Source organism: Calidris pugnax, unplaced genomic scaffold, assembly GCF_001431845.1.
Source record: "Calidris pugnax isolate Ruff unplaced genomic scaffold, ASM143184v1 scaffold103, whole genome shotgun sequence".
Classification (NCBI taxonomy): Eukaryota; Metazoa; Chordata; class Aves; order Charadriiformes; family Scolopacidae; genus Calidris; species Calidris pugnax.
Window position 1 is genome coordinate 8,152,682 of NW_015090990.1, and position 17,602 is coordinate 8,170,283.

The window sequence follows — 17,602 nt, forward strand, 5'->3', positions numbered from 1 at the left end:
CACTGTTCTTCATAATTAATGAAACACTTTATTTGTAAATACAGCAAAACTGTTAGGAGTATGAGCATCATACAGTTATATAATTGATTATGTCTGTACATGCCTATTATGCTATATGAGCCTGATTAGATATCAGAAGATATCTAATGCACCTAAGATACTTAGCCTGGAAACTCACTTGACAGAGCGCCTATGTTACTACACATACTAAACTGACTGAGCTCACAAATCCCTATGTGGGAATGCACTGCGCGTTGACTTAACTGCAATCAGACACCCACTTGCAGTAACAGAAGAAGGTGCCCTGCTCAGAACCAGTCACAACTACCACAGGCATCTTTGGGATGTGATAAATGATTGAGTCTGCCTAGTCTGCTTCAGCACAAGAAGAAAGAGCACTGTGAACACCACTGATGGACAGAGACCTCTTAAATTGCTACAAATGCTTGCTTCTTAAGAAAAGACTATGGCCCAAAAATCACAAACACAAAAAAAAATGTGAAAAGTTGACAGAATTAAGGATCTTTGGGCAAACAGACCATATCAAAGAGGAGGCCTGCATGGCCTTTCATGAAAAATGGCCTATGTGATATTCTTGGTGTGAAGGTGCCCACCTTGCACCATGCTGAACAGATCTGATGCATCTTTTCCCTGCATTCCCGTCATGCCGGAACTTAAAAAGGACTGCAATAATTTATTTATGGCATGCTAGAGAGGAAACTCTCCCTAATCCTCTAATGGATCAGTTTATGCCCTTGTATCTGACAGCAGCATCTAGCGGCTAGTGTTAGGCGACAGACTTGGCGGTTTATCTTAAATATTTTTGTTTCCCAATTTGTAATAAGCTGATTTTTCTATTCAATTTTTGTTTGTTTGTTTCTTAAATAAGGCTATTTTAAAGACGAGGTAGAGAAACAATGTATCTTTGTCTTTTATGAAATTGCTGCTAATTTAAATATAATTGGCATTAAATTTGAAATAAATATTTATTTCATAGCAGTATGCAGGTAAAAGGTCACCTTCATTTCCTTATTTCTGTTAATTCTGAGCTAATGTAGCATTTTAACATTTTACATCAAAAATTATCTTGGCCACTTAAGTGTATCATTAATAGATTTTATCCATCTCGTCTCCACAACAGGTTCTGTTCAGAAATTTTTTCAACTACTGTAATCTTATTCTTAATGTTTGTCCAGAAAATTAGCCACATCCTAAGTTCTTACCTGTTATGCTTTTCTATATCTGAATTACTTATGATGGGAAAATGTCCCTTAAATCAAAAGGCACATTTTCCACAAGTGGAAAAAGACTCAACAATTTATTTTGCCTATTCAGGCTTATAAAAACACTTCATGCCAGACAGAGACCATGCCTACAAAGTTTTAGTCTCGGAGACTGATGTGAAAAAGTGAAAATGAAGGAGTTCTACAGCACCCTCAAAGTTTTTATCACAAACATTTTAAGAGCAGTCAACTTACCTTTTCAATTAGAAGCTTCTTGCTCATTGAAATACATTTGTTTAATCTTTCTTTATATTTTTCAAGTAGCTTTTGTTGTTCATCTATTTGTCTTCTAAGATCACAGTTAGCCTAACAAATATATACAAAATACAAAAAGATATATCAAAACACTATTTTTATAATCAGCTATCAAGAAAAGAAAAGGTATCTTAACGTCACATGACTGAAGTAAAGAACATACATAAACATACATATAAAAAAAAAATACATTTCACAGATCTATCTGTGAAGAATATCTTGCTTCTTTTTTTATTTTCTTTACACTGAGCTGCATTCTGTATTACAGAGCATAGAGCATATAAAAAATATATATAAAAACATTGTACAGACCACTTTTCCAGTCCTCCAGTGTTAAACTGAAAGTTTAATTTTAGCTCCAGATCCTTTATAATTTATTGCTCAAGTCATGTGACATCCGAATGTTTTAATTTAAAAAGAAACAAAATATTCACAATCCCAGAAATTTCAATTATCTGAGTAGAAAGTTTACCAAGTTCCCTACATTAGAATTACATTTAGCTCCTTACTTTTTTTAAAAAAGCAATATTCTTATTAAAATTATTTATTGTCCATAGTAATTTCTGTCACAATCACCACCATTCTGAAACTGCCAACTGATAAATGCTATTCACAATTGTATTATGAACCTAAAGAATTAATCAACTGCCTGCAAAAGAGCATCAGCTTTCTTTGTACCTTCAGAAAGTCTACAAACTTATTTAATCATTAAAAAGTCATAGCACAGAAGCAGAAAAAAGAACGGTTACGCATTTAATTTTATAGACTTCTTGGATTTTCAGAAAAAAAAAATATCACAAAATTAAAAACCTGTTTCACCCTTTAATTTTGGTAACTCTAGGGTAATTTTTAAAAACAAGGATTATGCAAACATTTAAAATATTTGCCTCAGATTCACTTCCTGTTGTTCTGAATAAATATCTTTACCCCATGTCTCACACTTACCCTGAGTAAGTCATCTATACGACCTTCTTTCTTTTCCAAGTCTTGATTTTTATTACTTTCTAGTGCAGCTAATTTCAGCATTGTGAGATCAGTCTAAAAAGAACATTTTGAAATATTTATCCTTTAACAATTGCAGCATTATTTTTCTCACGTCACATAAAGAAATAAACTACTTTGAATGATTCAACAAAACCGGCACATCTTATTTTCCTGTGTTTTGAAAGTGACATGGCAGGTTCTTCTTCAAAACTGCTTTTCCCTTCATAAGGATGACTGAACAGTTAGTACAAACCACTAACAGTGTTAAAAGGCTTCATCACTAATTGAAACACTATTGTTCAACAAAAAAAGCACAGAAAATAGGGCAAGAATGCCAATGTCAGCTAATTACTTTAAATTCTCTGTATTTGGTCAACAGGTGAAGTAACCTTGTTCTGACTAACTTGTGAAACACAGAACAGATCACGTCAGAAACGCCAGACAGGATAAAACAGCTGCTTTCGGCTTTTAAAAGTCATGACAGAACTATATCTTGATCATTTTGATTACCATTTCATTTTTCTTCTTCAATGTCAGATTTTAAATGCAATATGACAACAGCAGCTGTCACTTCAAATACTGCCTGAAAGAGCAGCCTCTACTTCTAAGATCTCACAACAGCTAAAATCTTGAGCAAAAGCCTACCAACGACGTGGTCATCTAACTACTTCTGAAGGGCCATGTTGGAAGCAGGGCAAGTAGAGCACACAAAACTAATCAGAGAGATTTAAATTATGAGCTGCTGAACTTAAAAGGAAAATGCTGTGCTGAACTGTAAAAAGCAAAGCTTTGGAAGCCTTTAAGAGTTTAAAAGAAGTTGAAAGACAAATAAACATATCTATCAGTTTTTCCTACCGACTGAAATGATACAAGATAGCTCTACTCAAAAATAGTTACCTGAGTAATTTTAAAAGATAACTGCTTTGGTTGCGTGATAGGGTGGTCCCCGAAAGCTAATGAAGTAGGAGAAGGACTATTCTGTCGAACCTGGAATGCATGAAAACACAGGATTTTAAATACAACTGTAACACTCAATTATGAACATAGCCTTGTCTACAACTCTTGGCAGGAAAATCATAGAGAATAGAGAAATAAGGTATCTTTATTACAGAAAAGACTACGTGGAGCACTGCATTGAGAGCTATCACTATGCTGTTATGTATCGCAGTTTAGAAAGGATGTAATATATTCTCTGAGAAAACTAAGATTGTCACTTTAGAGAAACAGACTGAAATATTTAAGACAATACAAGGCTGACATAAGGTGATGTCAAGTCTCACACAGACTTATTTTTCTGATTCTAAGCTTTCACAACTCAAAAATAAAGTGAGTTATTTTTGGAGTGGTTATTTCCAATGGAAGAACCAGGAAGGGAAAGCTAGTGCAAATTCCGTTACTGAAACTTCCCAAAACCCGCTATTTGGTGTGAATTAGACCATTTTCAAGCCAAATTCCACAATCTGTGTTACACTCCATACTGTTAGCAAGAATAAGAGTATGCCTGAAGTTGAAAGTATGTGGAACAAAAGCTGAGGTCTACCAGCAGAGAAAACAAATCCTTTCTGTAACTCTCAGAATCTGTTTGACGATTTAGAATCACACGTGGGTATGTCTAACACTGAAATTTTGCATATGAGAAGGAAAAAAAAATAATTAGCATGATCAATGAAGAGAATTTTGAAAGGATACAAGCAAATTAGGTGTCAATTATTTAAAAACTTCTGATTTATCAAAACCTGAGCTTTTAGAGGCCCAAGTTAGGGGTTCAGTTTCCTCATAAGTAAAAAAAAATCCTCCCCTTTTTTGTGTGAGGCTTGTGAACAGATGTCATTAGAACATTTTAAATTTTATTCAACATTTACATAATTACTATTTAAAAGTTGTTTTAGGAAAAAAGTCCCACTGTTAACAAAAAATTTTAGTTTTACTAATTAACTCGGTCCTTTTTTGTTGTTGTTGTTGTTGAAAGAATGAATTCCTCCACACAATTCCCTCCTTTGAAAACTCTTGTCTTACATATATTTTATTTTCAATTATTCTACTTTTAGACTATGAAAGCAGTTATGAAGTTCACACACTTACAGAAGAAGGAGCGGAATGTGAATTCTGAGGAGATCGGATTGCAGGAGGTACACCTCGCACTGGACTAGAGCCGTTTCCACCTTGGTACTGTAGAGAAGATATGGCCTCCTATTAGTCAATCTTATCAAAATACATTATACATCTTCTGAATGGTACAGTTCGCGTGTACACAGAATTTCTAAATGAGACTGCATTACTTGCATTAGTGTAGCCTTTGGCCATTTAAATAAAAGCATGAGAGAAAATGTTTTTTTATATTTTAGGTTGGGCTACACCAAGAGATCACTTTATCTCTACTTCAAGATTTAATACTCATAGACTTATGTAAAGAACAAAAGAGTATCCTCTCAAGAGGCCTGTCCATTAAAAGCAAAAATTTTGTAACATCCAAAATCAGCTAAAAATAGCATTTTAAAGCTAAAGTAAATTTTACAAGCATACAAAAACCTTACCTCAAAATAGTCACTAATCTTGTGACCACGTCCCCCAATATTCTTTCCTGAAACAAATACATTAAACATTAGAATTTATTAAATAACTAACTTATAAGATATGTCTTATATTTTTACTTACAGAGTATTTGCAGCAAAGTCTTACCACTTGTTTATTTGTTTTGATGTGCTAATATGGGCTGAGAAATCAGAAATTAAGTCACACTTCAATTCCTAAACCAGATCAGTGTAGATTTAGCAGCAACCTAGACCTTTTCTAGATAACAGGAAACTGATCTCTCATCCTACAGATCAAACCTTTAGCACTATCTCAAATTTCACCCACTTCCAAAGTATCAAAATTAACCAAGTCTATTAACATGATATGTTCCAGGTGAGTATTGTGCCCAAATGTTCAGACCAAGGATTTCCTCAGGTGTCAATAACAGCACAGGCATGGAGGATAACAAGCACTTTAATTCTCCACACCTGATTACAAAGCAGCTAACCCACAGGGTTAACTAGGTAGATAAATAGAGCAGAATGAGAGAGCAGAATTTCTTATCTTAATCAGTTTTGAGACTTCAGAAGCACAAATGTAAAGTAATCTTTCTTCAACATGAGGATCTAACGCATATGTAGCATTCTAGACATAACACCAACACCTTACCCAATGGTATAAATGCTTTCTTCTATTCAGCCTTAAGATGACTGATTAATCTGAGACTGTACTTGTCTCCTATACAGGTCAGACTACCTGTTAGAAGACATCTTGAAAATAGACCATTGTTCAAAGCTTTTTTCTTTATAGGAAGAAATATTTGCAATAAATTAAGAGACAGTTATCCATATGTCCAAAAGTGTAATTTTGGACTTTTTAGCAAAAAATTTTCAAGTTTTTCTGTTACTCCAGCCCTGAAGAATTCTTTCTAGTCCAATACGCCTCTGTATTGGCAATGCTGTATAACTTTGCGTCACAAAGAAATACCGTGAAGAAACAGAAACATCTGGCAGCCCTTTTTATGCCAAGACTTAACAGAAATCTTTAGATAAAATAATTCGAAGACCTAGAACAGCACACAGCTAATTCCTCCAGTAGCTACCCAGTTAGTGTTCGTATCACTGCTACTGCCCTCTAGCCAGTTCTTTACCTACCCTACAATTCTGCTAGCGATTTCTATCTTCATGCTTAATTCTCAAATATCACTTTATCAAATTAAAACTTGCTTTCATCCAGATAAACGAGACAGACTACATTCCTTTTCAGTATCTAAAAATCTATTCTGTGTCACACTAGAGAACTCTGCACTGAAGAAATATATCACATTATTTTGGCACAGTCAATTATGAATAGATTTACACTGATTTTATCCCACTTTTCAACTACCTCCATGTTCTAACCAATAATTTTCTTCTAGGCTTATGGATTATTTTGCATATTACACAGCCAAAATCCTAGGTATGCAATATACAGGACATGGACCTTTTGTCCCTTTTTTCAATACAATAGCAGTATTTGCTGTACTTCAACTGTACTGTATCACTCCAATATACCGCAGTTTCCTAGGCCAGTTCCTTGAGAATACTGCAGTGCAGACTATTCAGTTTCACTGCTGCTGACAATAAAATAATAAGACATTATAATCATGTTGTCTATGCCAAAAAGTTCCTAAAATTTGTATCATCTCTAATTTCAACTCTCATTGGTAGCAGGAAGGATAGGCTACTAGAACAATGGAAATAGGAAATTTCATTCAAGTTCTTTGAAAAAAGCAAGTCTCTATGAAGCAACACTTATAAAGAAATTAATTTTAGTCAAACCACATAATTTGTCTACTAATAGCATGTTGCATCATGAACACTTCCAGATATGGAGCCCATTGATACGTATCTGAAGTGACATTTCCTAGCTCAGTTAGAAACAACAAAAAAAAAAAGCTAATGCAGATGTTATCAAAATTATTTCCTCTCCCTTTTTGATCAATGTTTGTCTTGAGGTTAAATTTCTACCTTTCCTCCTCCAAAAGTCACATTAAAGAGAAGAACAACAAAAACAATGCTTTGTAAATATCAAGCTAGAAATCAGTCTCATCCAAATTTCCCCGTCCCTCTAGACAACTACACTGTGCAATAATCCATAGAAAAGGAAAAATAAAATTTAATTTTTAGATATACCTGAAAAACAACCAATGAGGTATTATAATCTATAATCCCTTCTCCCCCTTACCTACTGAAAAGAAATACAAATCACATAGGTATTTTGGATGAGAAAAGATGCTACAACTCTTAAAGTATACAGAGCTGTACCACAGCTGCAAGTTACATAAGTACACAGTTCTTATGGGCAATTATCAGGCCAGTTCAGGTTTTACTTGCCCATCCCTTTCAGTAGTAAAAAACCCAATGCCTGTCTTATACAAGCAAAAACACAGACATCTTAAGGCTAACAGTAAAAACTTTGTACATTAGAATTTGATTAAATACATGCAATAACTATCTACATTTTAGTTTACCTTGGCTGCTTTCACTCTGAGTGTCTGCTTTTCTTTTTCTTCCTCTGGAAGGTTCTGACTGTTTCTTCTCTGGAGTCTACAAACAACAATAAGAACATGATCCAACAGCAGCTCTATTTATTTATATTATTGCTATATTATTGTGAAATAAACTTAAATCCTCATTCATAAAACATGATTTCACAATTCAGCAGAAATGTAATTTTAGACTGTAAAGTAGGTAATATGATCCTTGGTCAATCAGATAAATACAAGCTAGAAGAGATATTTAAGAAAGCGAGCAATAGTTCTTAAATAATTTCCCAAAAGGCAATTCTACATATTAACTGTTAAGCAGTTATACCTTTTCATCCATTCTGGGGTTTATGAACACCCAATTTGGTTTCACTTATGGCTAATTTTTACCAAGATCGTCATATTACGGTTGTGGGTGTTTTAAGCCTTAATACTGTGTGAAATAAGCTGATTCTTGATTTTGTTTTCTACACATTGCCACAGTATAAACACAAAGGTTCTAGTGCTTCAACAGAAAGCCAGTAATGTTACGCATTTTCAGAAGTGCAGAAGTCACCTCCAAACTAACATAAACTGTAGATTTCTAGAACTTGCTTAGGATTTTAAAAAAAAAAAAAAAAAAAAAGAGCAATTGCTCCAAATCTGAATATCTATAGACTTGGAAAGTGTCGTCATCCCCTCCCCGTTGTATCTGCATCTCAAGAAACTCAAAGAAAAACATCAACGATAAGTGAAAAAATACAGATTGTTAAAAATTTATTCCAGAAATATTATATATAGTTGCCTAGAAACTACAATCAGCATATACATCATAGATAACAAGAGCGAGCTGTGATCAGAAGCATCTCTAAATTATATTTGCTCTCCCTTGATCTGAGGATTCAAACCAGTTAGTGTCCCCAGTGTAAGTTAAATTCTACAAGCTGCTTTGGTTCAAGGAAAAGATACTGCAGCTGTGTGTGTATTCAGCCTCCAAGCAGCCTCACACCAGTAACTGGAGAAAGCACAGAAACCAGTACATCATGAACTCTGTTTCACAATCAAGAAATCAATGGTCCCTAATATCTCAGACTAAATTTGAGATCAGTCATAAGATGCTGCTTTTTTTTTTTAAGATCCAATCATTTTATCATTTCACTGTGTGTCACTTTGTGCTCCAAGTATTATATCTCAACACAGCAAATGATACCAAAATTCAAATTTCAACCCATAGCTAGAAGCATTTCAAATTTGCTGCAGTTCTGAAATCTTCACATGGATATCTTCAAATATAAATTAACTACAAAGATCCTAAAATACTTATTTTGGCAAAGAACCAGTTAAGTTACCTGTGATCTGTAGAAAATTATCAGTCTATAAAAGAAGAGCCAGGACAAGAAAGGTCTTACTTATCTATACCATGTATAAGCTTTAGTTCTGTGGATAGCTCATAAAAATACCTTTGGAAGCTTTACAGTTTTAACTGTTGCATTATCAGGCCACAAATGAAATTCACATTACATACATTTTATTTTAAATAAACTCTTCCAACCAAAATCTTAATCTTTTACAGTGCTATTGTATATTAGCAAACTGTACAATACAGACTCCTGGAAATGAAGTTATATTAAGACTGTATGATTCTAAAAGCAGAAAACATAGCTTAGAAAAATTACTTTAATAATTTGCATTTACTGCCAAGTAAACAGGTAACATCAAGCTATCTTTCCACAAAACTAAATTGAAACTATTTAACCAAACATTTTCACGTTATTCTTATCTTCTAGCTTTCAATTTTGTAGTTATCATTCTAAGAGACAGTTTTACCTACCATAACAAGCAAAAAAAAAAAGTTGTTTAAAAGCTAATTAATGACTAAACATTTAAGATTTCCCTCACCAAAATTAGTTTCCAGCTGCAGTGACTGATGTCTTATATTTAAAAACCAGACATTTAAAGAGGTTTATAGTTTTAAAACTGAAATTCAAATAATTCATAAATGTCTATTTTCTTAAGCTCTTCTAATTTCTTTCAGTGTTTAATTTAACCTTACAGACTAAGAAGTATTAGCACACTAATGAGGTTATTAATGAGGTTACCCAACAAGGTCATGTTCACCTTTTCTAAGTACAAAATTCACATGGTAATGTACAGCGTACATCAATCACTAGAAAATGTTCTCCAAAATCCTTTCTAATGAATGGAATCATACGAATTACAAGAAAGCGAAGGTTAATAGGGCTGAGGAGTATCCTCCTGATAAACAAAGATTGAAGCTGCTTTCAATCACTTCAGAAGGATTTACATATAGCCAAGATTTAGATTAAAATCCTACTATTTCATAAGAAAGACAAAATAGTTTTGAAGTTTATCCAAAGTTAGACTGTAAAGCTACGTTAAAATTATTCACTTTATATTAGCAGAGCCTCAAATATAATTTTCTTGATCCCAGTTCACCCCTCAATTTTAATGTGCCTCTACTGAGTCTACTCTTCACATTTATAGTTTTAAATTTTGGCTTTTCACATCCTTTTTTAAGAAGTAAACATTTCAAAGTACAATTCTCAACTAGTTAATCTCCTTTAAAAATATACTCAGATAAGTATTTTTATATATTTTATGTACAGTTAAGTATTTTCTACCATTATTGTAAAATTGGTAACAACATAAATCAGGGACTTATTTTGGAGCAGAAGAAAAAAATTAAAATCATGTGTAATGACATGGAAGTTTTATTTTTTTGTCTCTCAACACTTAAATCTCCAGTATGTTTAATAGTTATGATTTTTTAGTTACTATTTTTCATGTGCATAATGAATGAGTTGATAGTTTTCTATAATTTTCTTCTAAATCCTACCCTCCTCCAAATGCTTTACAACTACAGCAAACAAATACATCAGTGCTGTTCTCCTCTGCAACACATTTATAAGTTCCAGTTAGATCAAACCTTTATAAATGTAATTTCAGAAGTAACTAATGAGGGTTCTGTATTATTGGGAACCACAGCAACTAAACAGCTACAGGCAAGCAGAGCAAAACATTTAAATAACTAATCAAACTGGACAAGTCAAGCCACAAAGCTGCCTTCTTTTAAATAAGTCACTATCTACAAAGAATAGAATAATATTAGTTATAAATAAAATAATATTTGTAACCAAAACAAGGATGAGTAATGCTCTTTAATGAGGAATGGTTAAGGAAAGCCAAAATATTGGAAGGCTGCTAGAAGCACTTGTTCACAACCTGAGGTAGCCAAATTAGGATTTATCTTAACTACAAGTAGCTAATACACACTCAAATTAAGACCTATGTACCACAGCAATAAAGCATTTAATAAAATAAAAATAATGTATACACTTAAAAGGAAACTGGAATACAGATCTGGATATTAAGATCAAACATCCAGCTATTGTTTATCACTCACAGTACTGAACTGAATCCAGAATAAAGCCTGGTTTCAAGTTATTTGGAAGATCAAAGTTTACCTTTGTGAAGTATATCAAATAAAACAATTATTCAGAGAAGTTGCCCCTCTTCATACATCCAACAGATAGAAAGAAATAGAAAAGACTGTAGTTCTAATCGGTCTATTTTCTGCAATCCCATGTGCAAAAGTAAAAAAGAAAAAAAAACATAATCACACCAGAAAACCAAAAAGGTGTGTGAGAAGTCTGCTTTGTTTTGAAAGCTAAGTGTGAAAGACTGCCTTTTAATGTACCACTTAGTGACGAAAGCACATAATGATGACATGAATGTACCATCACAACAGGATCAGAAACCGACGTTCTTGCTAGAAATTAATTTAAATGATTCTGAGATTTGCATTTCTACTTTTTTTTCTTCCCCAAATCTATTGTAATACAACAGTTCTCTCTCAACACCAAATGATGGCACTGCTTTCCATATGAGTAAGTCTTTGTATTTCTACACTACCATTTACAAGAGGATTTCCCTATTATTATGAAACCTTGTCACACCATTAAAAAAAAACAAAACAAAACAAAAAATCTCACAAGCTGTTTGCAATATTTAGAACTAAAGTGTACTTTTTATAGGATTACAGCATATAAGCAACCAGATGTTATTTTAAGAAGAGAACTCTAAAAACTTACTAACATATTTGGTATTACAATTGTATTTTAATTTAAGTGAATACAACTGACAACTTCCGAAAATGGGTCAAAAAAAATCGTATTTCATTATTCAATGTCATTAAGACTCATCTTTCAGAAAACACAGAAGAAACCTGGAGCACTGTGCACTGGAGATCTGTGCAGGGACTTTTAAGAAAAAAGAAGTCTATTTCTATTTCAGTATCCAAGTTTTAGAACACTTCTTAAAAAAAATAATAAATTATCCCTACCCAGAGGCACAGCTTGAAGCAAAAACACTGCACAGAGACTGAAGATATGGGTTGAACTTTCAAACTTACATGCCTTGGAAAAACCTTGCCTCTGTATCTCATGTATACCACTATAAAATAACATTTTTCTATACTAAAAAGTTATTTCACGTAAAGTCAGTGTTCTGAGATCACTCAACTATTCACAGACGTGTTTTTCTGCCAAGGAATTGCAATAATGCATCGTAACCTTCAGCCTATTGCAGGACATTTCCACTCCCAACCTACATCAGGACTGCATCACTGCAACACTGCTCAAAGTATTTCTAGAAGTCATCAAGAAAAACAACAGGCAGTCTCTTCTGGTAAAGAAAATAGTCTACATACAATTGAAAAGAAAATCCAGTAGGGAAAGGCAAGGGAAAAACATATACAACATAGCAGAGCCTTTTTCAAAGAGGAAAACATGAAATCACACATAGAGCACATTTATTTATAAGGTCTTGGTCTTGGGAATCAACTATAAGGTCGATCAACTATAAGGTCTCGGCAATCAACTAAATTCACTTGCTGGTCAGCCCAGTATAAAAGCAAACATCAGACAGTGTCTCACAGTGACTGACTGAACAAACAATTAGGCCCCAAAATAAAGCTTTAACATGTGAAAATAACATCAAAAGCACATTGCAAACAACTCTCCCTTTGGCATGACATGGGTCTCGCCTGGCCTAGAAATACACTCTTGCTTACAATGGGTATAATCCTATCAATGCAATCTGTGATGTACACAGGCAGAACTGTCAGAGGGACCCATTGACCCCAAAATAGGGAAATTGTAAGAGCTGCATTAGTGCAGCTATATCAATGCTGGTCACCGAGAGGAAAATACTCTACTCTAAGGAAGTCTGCACTCTGCACATTAAAACCTAATAAGAGTATGAGCCCTTTTTTGGATTATGAAGTGGTACTAGGTAAGACAACACACAGTGACAACTGCAGCTTTTACAAATGCAGATGACAGCTACTGTCTTAACCTCGGAATAAATCTGTGCATTTAGAGAAAACAAAGCAAACTAGTTTTTAGAGTATTTTCAAAGATGTAGCCAATGACTAGTCAAAGTTTATCTGTGCTGATAAAAACCTTATAATTTATTAAGCAAAAGACAGCAAACTGTTTAAGCATTTTCAGCTCCAAAAGTTGTAGCAGAGGCAGCTAGTTTTATGACCAAAAATCCAAAGGAACTTTTATGAAGTCATGTCTCCTCCTCCAAGAGATGGTATCTTTTAGTAATGCGTGCTTTTTCCTACCTAGCTGTGCATTTTGGATTGAAATTCAAAAGCTTCTATATAAAATAAGGCAAAGTGGAATATAAAATTATCAGTTGTTAGTGTTAAAATTTTGCAGTAATAATGAATCTGCCTAATACACTTACCTCTGATTCTTTATCGCTTAAAGATCCCAAGCTTCCAAAACTGTGATTTGAACTTTCGTTATTTGTTGAGGCCTACCAAGACAAATAAAATAACAAACATTATATACAGATTTAGAAAACAGCTAATCCACTATTATCGCTCACAGTTATAACAAGCAACAGTAACAAAATTTCGTGCTTGCAGGGAAAAATTCATTAACTATAGAGCACTTGTGACCACTTGTGACAGGTGGATGTTTTGACAGGGCACAGTAAATTCTGTATTTTGATTGCTTTTAAGCCAAGTAAAACGCCAGAACATTCAAAAATGTTTGAGTCGTGTTAGGGAAGAGCACAACATCCAATGAAAAACCCTACCAATTGATTCTAAAGAATGGGCTTAAAGAGCCAATGTTACTGAAAGTGCTGGAGACTACTAAAAATTTTCATTTTTCACAGAAAAAGAGGGTTTAATTGTCCCCAAGAAAGACACTAGGCTATTGCAGAGACTATTTTTTTAAACACATTCAGTGACAGAAAATTACAACCTATTGATAATATTATTCTATATTCCTAAAATAAACCATTTTCCCCAAAGGAAATTTTCCTCCAATGAGGAAAAAAAAAAAGATGAAAACTGAAATAGTCTCAAATTACAATATTTATTTAGAAATTTTCTAAGGCTGATTTATTCAGAGATCTTTTGAACACAGAATGGCAACAAGGGTAGGACAACAATGCCTTGGAACAACAACTAGTTCCAAGGCAAACACTCAGCTTGCTTCAAAGCACTGAATTCCAGCACTGCATCAGTTGGCGGGACAATACTGATCTGTGACATCTTCTGAACAACTAGATCATCTCTGAATTAAAATTTCTGGAGAAATGTTTACTAAAACCACAAAATTTCCATGTGTCTTCTCCCCCAGTCTCTACTATAGAAATGTCAGTATGTAGTTCTTCCTTGCAATGTCTCAGTGTCTGGTCATCAGACTCAGCTAAGAGAATAATCTCAGTAACCTCCATTCATATTTCCATCCTTGCTTACTGAAAAAGCTTGAAGACGATGGTCTTTTTTCTCCCCCAACAATTCCAAAAACTCTTTAGCAAAACAGTACGTAAGGGTAGGCTTTCAAAATAGTAGGCCAAATAAATAAGAGTTCATCTCAATTTAATTACTAGAAGAATAATGACCTAGAATGTTTCCAAAAATAACTAGCAAGTGCAGCTGCAGCCCCTGTATTGTCTTGCTAGGTCAGGAAAATGAGAATTTGGTGTGTGTGGATTTGGAGAGGAAGTTTTTTCATGTTTGCCTTCAAAGTGAAAGCAGACCAATGGAGATCATACTTATACATCACAGTTCCCCAGTTACGTCTGCACATCGGATCAAAAAGGTTTTATCAGGTTTTTTAATAAAAATCAGATAAGCCTCTCTTAACATCCTCCACCAAGGCTAAAGACTATTAAAAAAAAAAAAAAAAACATATTACAAGCACGAGTTCATCTCAATTTAATTACTAGAAGAATAATGACCTAGAATGTTTCCAAAAATAACTAGCAAGTGCAGCTGCAGCCCCTGTATTGTCTTGCTAGGTCAGGAAAATGAGAATTTGGTGTGTGTGGATTTGGAGAGGAAGTTTTTTCATGTTTGCCTTCAAAGTGAAAGCAGACCAATGGAGATCATACTTATACATCACAGTTCCCCAGTTACGTCTGCACATCGGATCAAAAAGGTTTTATCAGGTTTTTTAATAAAAATCAGATAAGCCTCTCTTAACATCCTCCACCAAGGCTAAAGACTATTAAAAAAAAAAAAAAAAGCATATTACAAGCAGAGCCCAGATGAGTTACTACACTTCATGTTATCTGTTTGGATATGCTGAATGGTCAGAAATAAAAGAAATACAAACAAAACTGATATAATTGCCACCTTAAAGATGGTGGGATAAATACAGGATATTGATATTCCTCCTCTACCTCCCTCACCTAAATAAAAAGTAAGCAGGAAAAAGAAGAGATATTGCACTGTATACTGAAGATAATTTGTGGAATATTTCTGGTCAAAGGTAAAAAGAACAGTGTCTTAAGTGTAGATCTGCATCAATCAGAAGACAGCAGTGGTCATATCTTCTGCAAAGAATTATCAGAGCATTTAGTAGTATTTAAAAAAAAAAACAAAACAACTTTATCCAGCTATCCATTTGGAAACAAAGTGGATGAGACACAATTATCTGTTCAAACAGATCTTGGAATGCGTCAGGGACAAAAAATTTACGTTTTACATGATAGAGTGAAAAAGGAAATTAGCTCTTTTAAATGTCTTTTTTTTTTTTCTGGTTAATTTGGATGAACAAACTGAGAACCTGAAAGTAGTATGTAATTTGGCTAAAAGTGAAATTGGCTGAACAACAGATGACAAAAAAGACTTGAACATATTTATGGAAATGGTAACTCACAGGGGCGACTCACAGGGGATCAAAGTTTAAAGGAAAAGAACCCCAAGAAACTTGGTAATTACTTTTAAAGACACAGAAAGCAGTAGACAGATTCTGAGGAGTAAAGATTGGCAATAAGGCAAGGGACCAACACAGCTGTATCAAAAACTAATTGAAGGATTTATAAATACACTAAAAGTTGAAGCTAAAATGAAGCTACAACAAGGTACAGATCTAGTAATGAAAAAGGACAGAGAGTAATGTGAATTATAAGCAATTACCTCTGCAATTATAATAAGCTAATAAATTAGGGGAGTAAGTAGTACTAGAGAACCAAAGGAAGAAAGAAACAAAGGTGGGCCACAATCACCGGGCTTGTCTCTAACTAATTTTAATTGTAAGATACGGCAAGTATACATTTTTGCAGACATAATTAGAAGGCAATTAAATAAAAAGAGAAAAGAACAGTGCATCAACCACATTATGTCAATCCAACCTGATTCCTTCCCCTAACCATCTAACTCACTTCTTGGTTAAGAAGTGATATATTACCTTTTTACAGCTTTGTGATAGTTACCTTTATGTTACTCTCAAAAACAAATTAAGCAGATATGATGCGTGATCACTATGCACTCATTTAAATTCTTTATAGTTTGTTAATAGTCATCACTACATCACATGTCTCCTGAAATTTCATCAACGTCTGCTATCAGATAGTATTTTGTTCTTTAATCTAGACTGGTAATTAAAATGTAGGATAGGAAGCAAAAAATACTAACCAAGTTTGTGTAGCAACTTTGGAAACGGAATTCAAAAGTACTTTGGTCATGGGGATAAAGTGCCTAAAAAAATTGGTATTATATCTTTTCCGCATCAGTTTATTAAGTACTACACTTGGTGAAGAACATTCAAATGCACAAATACAAAATGAAGTACCTCTGGCTAGGCAACAGTATTGCAGAAATCTGTCTTGGAAGCTGAAGCTAGTAACTTGAACGGAATTAGTAATAAAGGCAAATTTATTTTGCAGATGTTATCAACTGAAGAGTAATATATGACATATGGAAGGTAATCAAGCCCCACTACTCAGTGTTCATAAGGTTTTTCCTCAAGTGTTGCATCGTGGTTTATATACTAACAGACAGACTGCAGAGAGTCTACAACAAAAGCAGGTAAAATCGGTAGGTCTGGAAAAGTTGAAAGAATTTGGCTTTGTTAACCTAGATATATTAGTCTTCAAACAAGTTTAATCTTAAAAACAGAGGTCACACCAGACTCCCTGTGTCTGATTCAAGCCAAACTGTAAGTAGCTGGCCATCTGCAGAAGGGACAACTCCACTTAAATACTGGGGAAAACTTCCATCTCTGATCACATGTGCACTAGAGCAAAACCACAAAAGAGCCTGTATAAGCCCATTCTTTGGTGTTATTAAGAACAATTCAATGTCCATGTCATAGGATAGGATAAACAATCCTATCTCAAAGCAAAATAACAGACTAACAAGGATTTTCCTGAGCCTCTTCCAGCCCAGTACTTTTCCAATTAAATCACACGTGCAATATACAAGAGAGACAACGCGAGTTAAATTAGAATTTCAAAGATGGCAGATCTGGATGACTGCTCTTAGAACTTACTTTAGCTCCAACACTGCAACTTCCAGTACTCCCAGTGCTGCCGCTTACTACTCCTGTAAATCTTGCCTCTAACAATTCTTGTCTTCTTGGGTCCAGGCTATGAAGCTCATCCATTGCTCCTAAAAGAGATAAATAAATTAATTATATTCCCTTATATTTGCAGTGGAATATTTTACAAACAAGCCAAACATATCACCGGCCAATGCAAAGAAAGGATTTATACCCTCAACTTGACA

At 34.1% G+C, this 17,602-nt stretch overlaps 1 protein-coding gene across 1 annotated transcript in view; it reads right to left on the reverse strand.

Moving 5' to 3' along the window:
* TLK1 (tousled like kinase 1) overlaps window positions 1-17,602 on the reverse strand; it is a 60,778-nt gene that overhangs the window by 26,717 nt on the left and 16,459 nt on the right. Inside the window, exons 2-9 of the mRNA XM_014954342.1 lie at window positions 17,367-17,485; window positions 13,318-13,389; window positions 7,549-7,624; window positions 5,057-5,103; window positions 4,605-4,691; window positions 3,420-3,509; window positions 2,484-2,576; window positions 1,479-1,589 (exon numbers count right to left, since the gene is read on the reverse strand). Of these exons, the coding sequence (XP_014809828.1) occupies window positions 1,479-1,589; window positions 2,484-2,576; window positions 3,420-3,509; window positions 4,605-4,691; window positions 5,057-5,103; window positions 7,549-7,624; window positions 13,318-13,389; window positions 17,367-17,480 (690 nt within the window). The 5' untranslated portion in view covers window positions 17,481-17,485. The remainder of the gene's footprint in view (window positions 1-1,478; window positions 1,590-2,483; window positions 2,577-3,419; window positions 3,510-4,604; window positions 4,692-5,056; window positions 5,104-7,548; window positions 7,625-13,317; window positions 13,390-17,366; window positions 17,486-17,602) is intronic.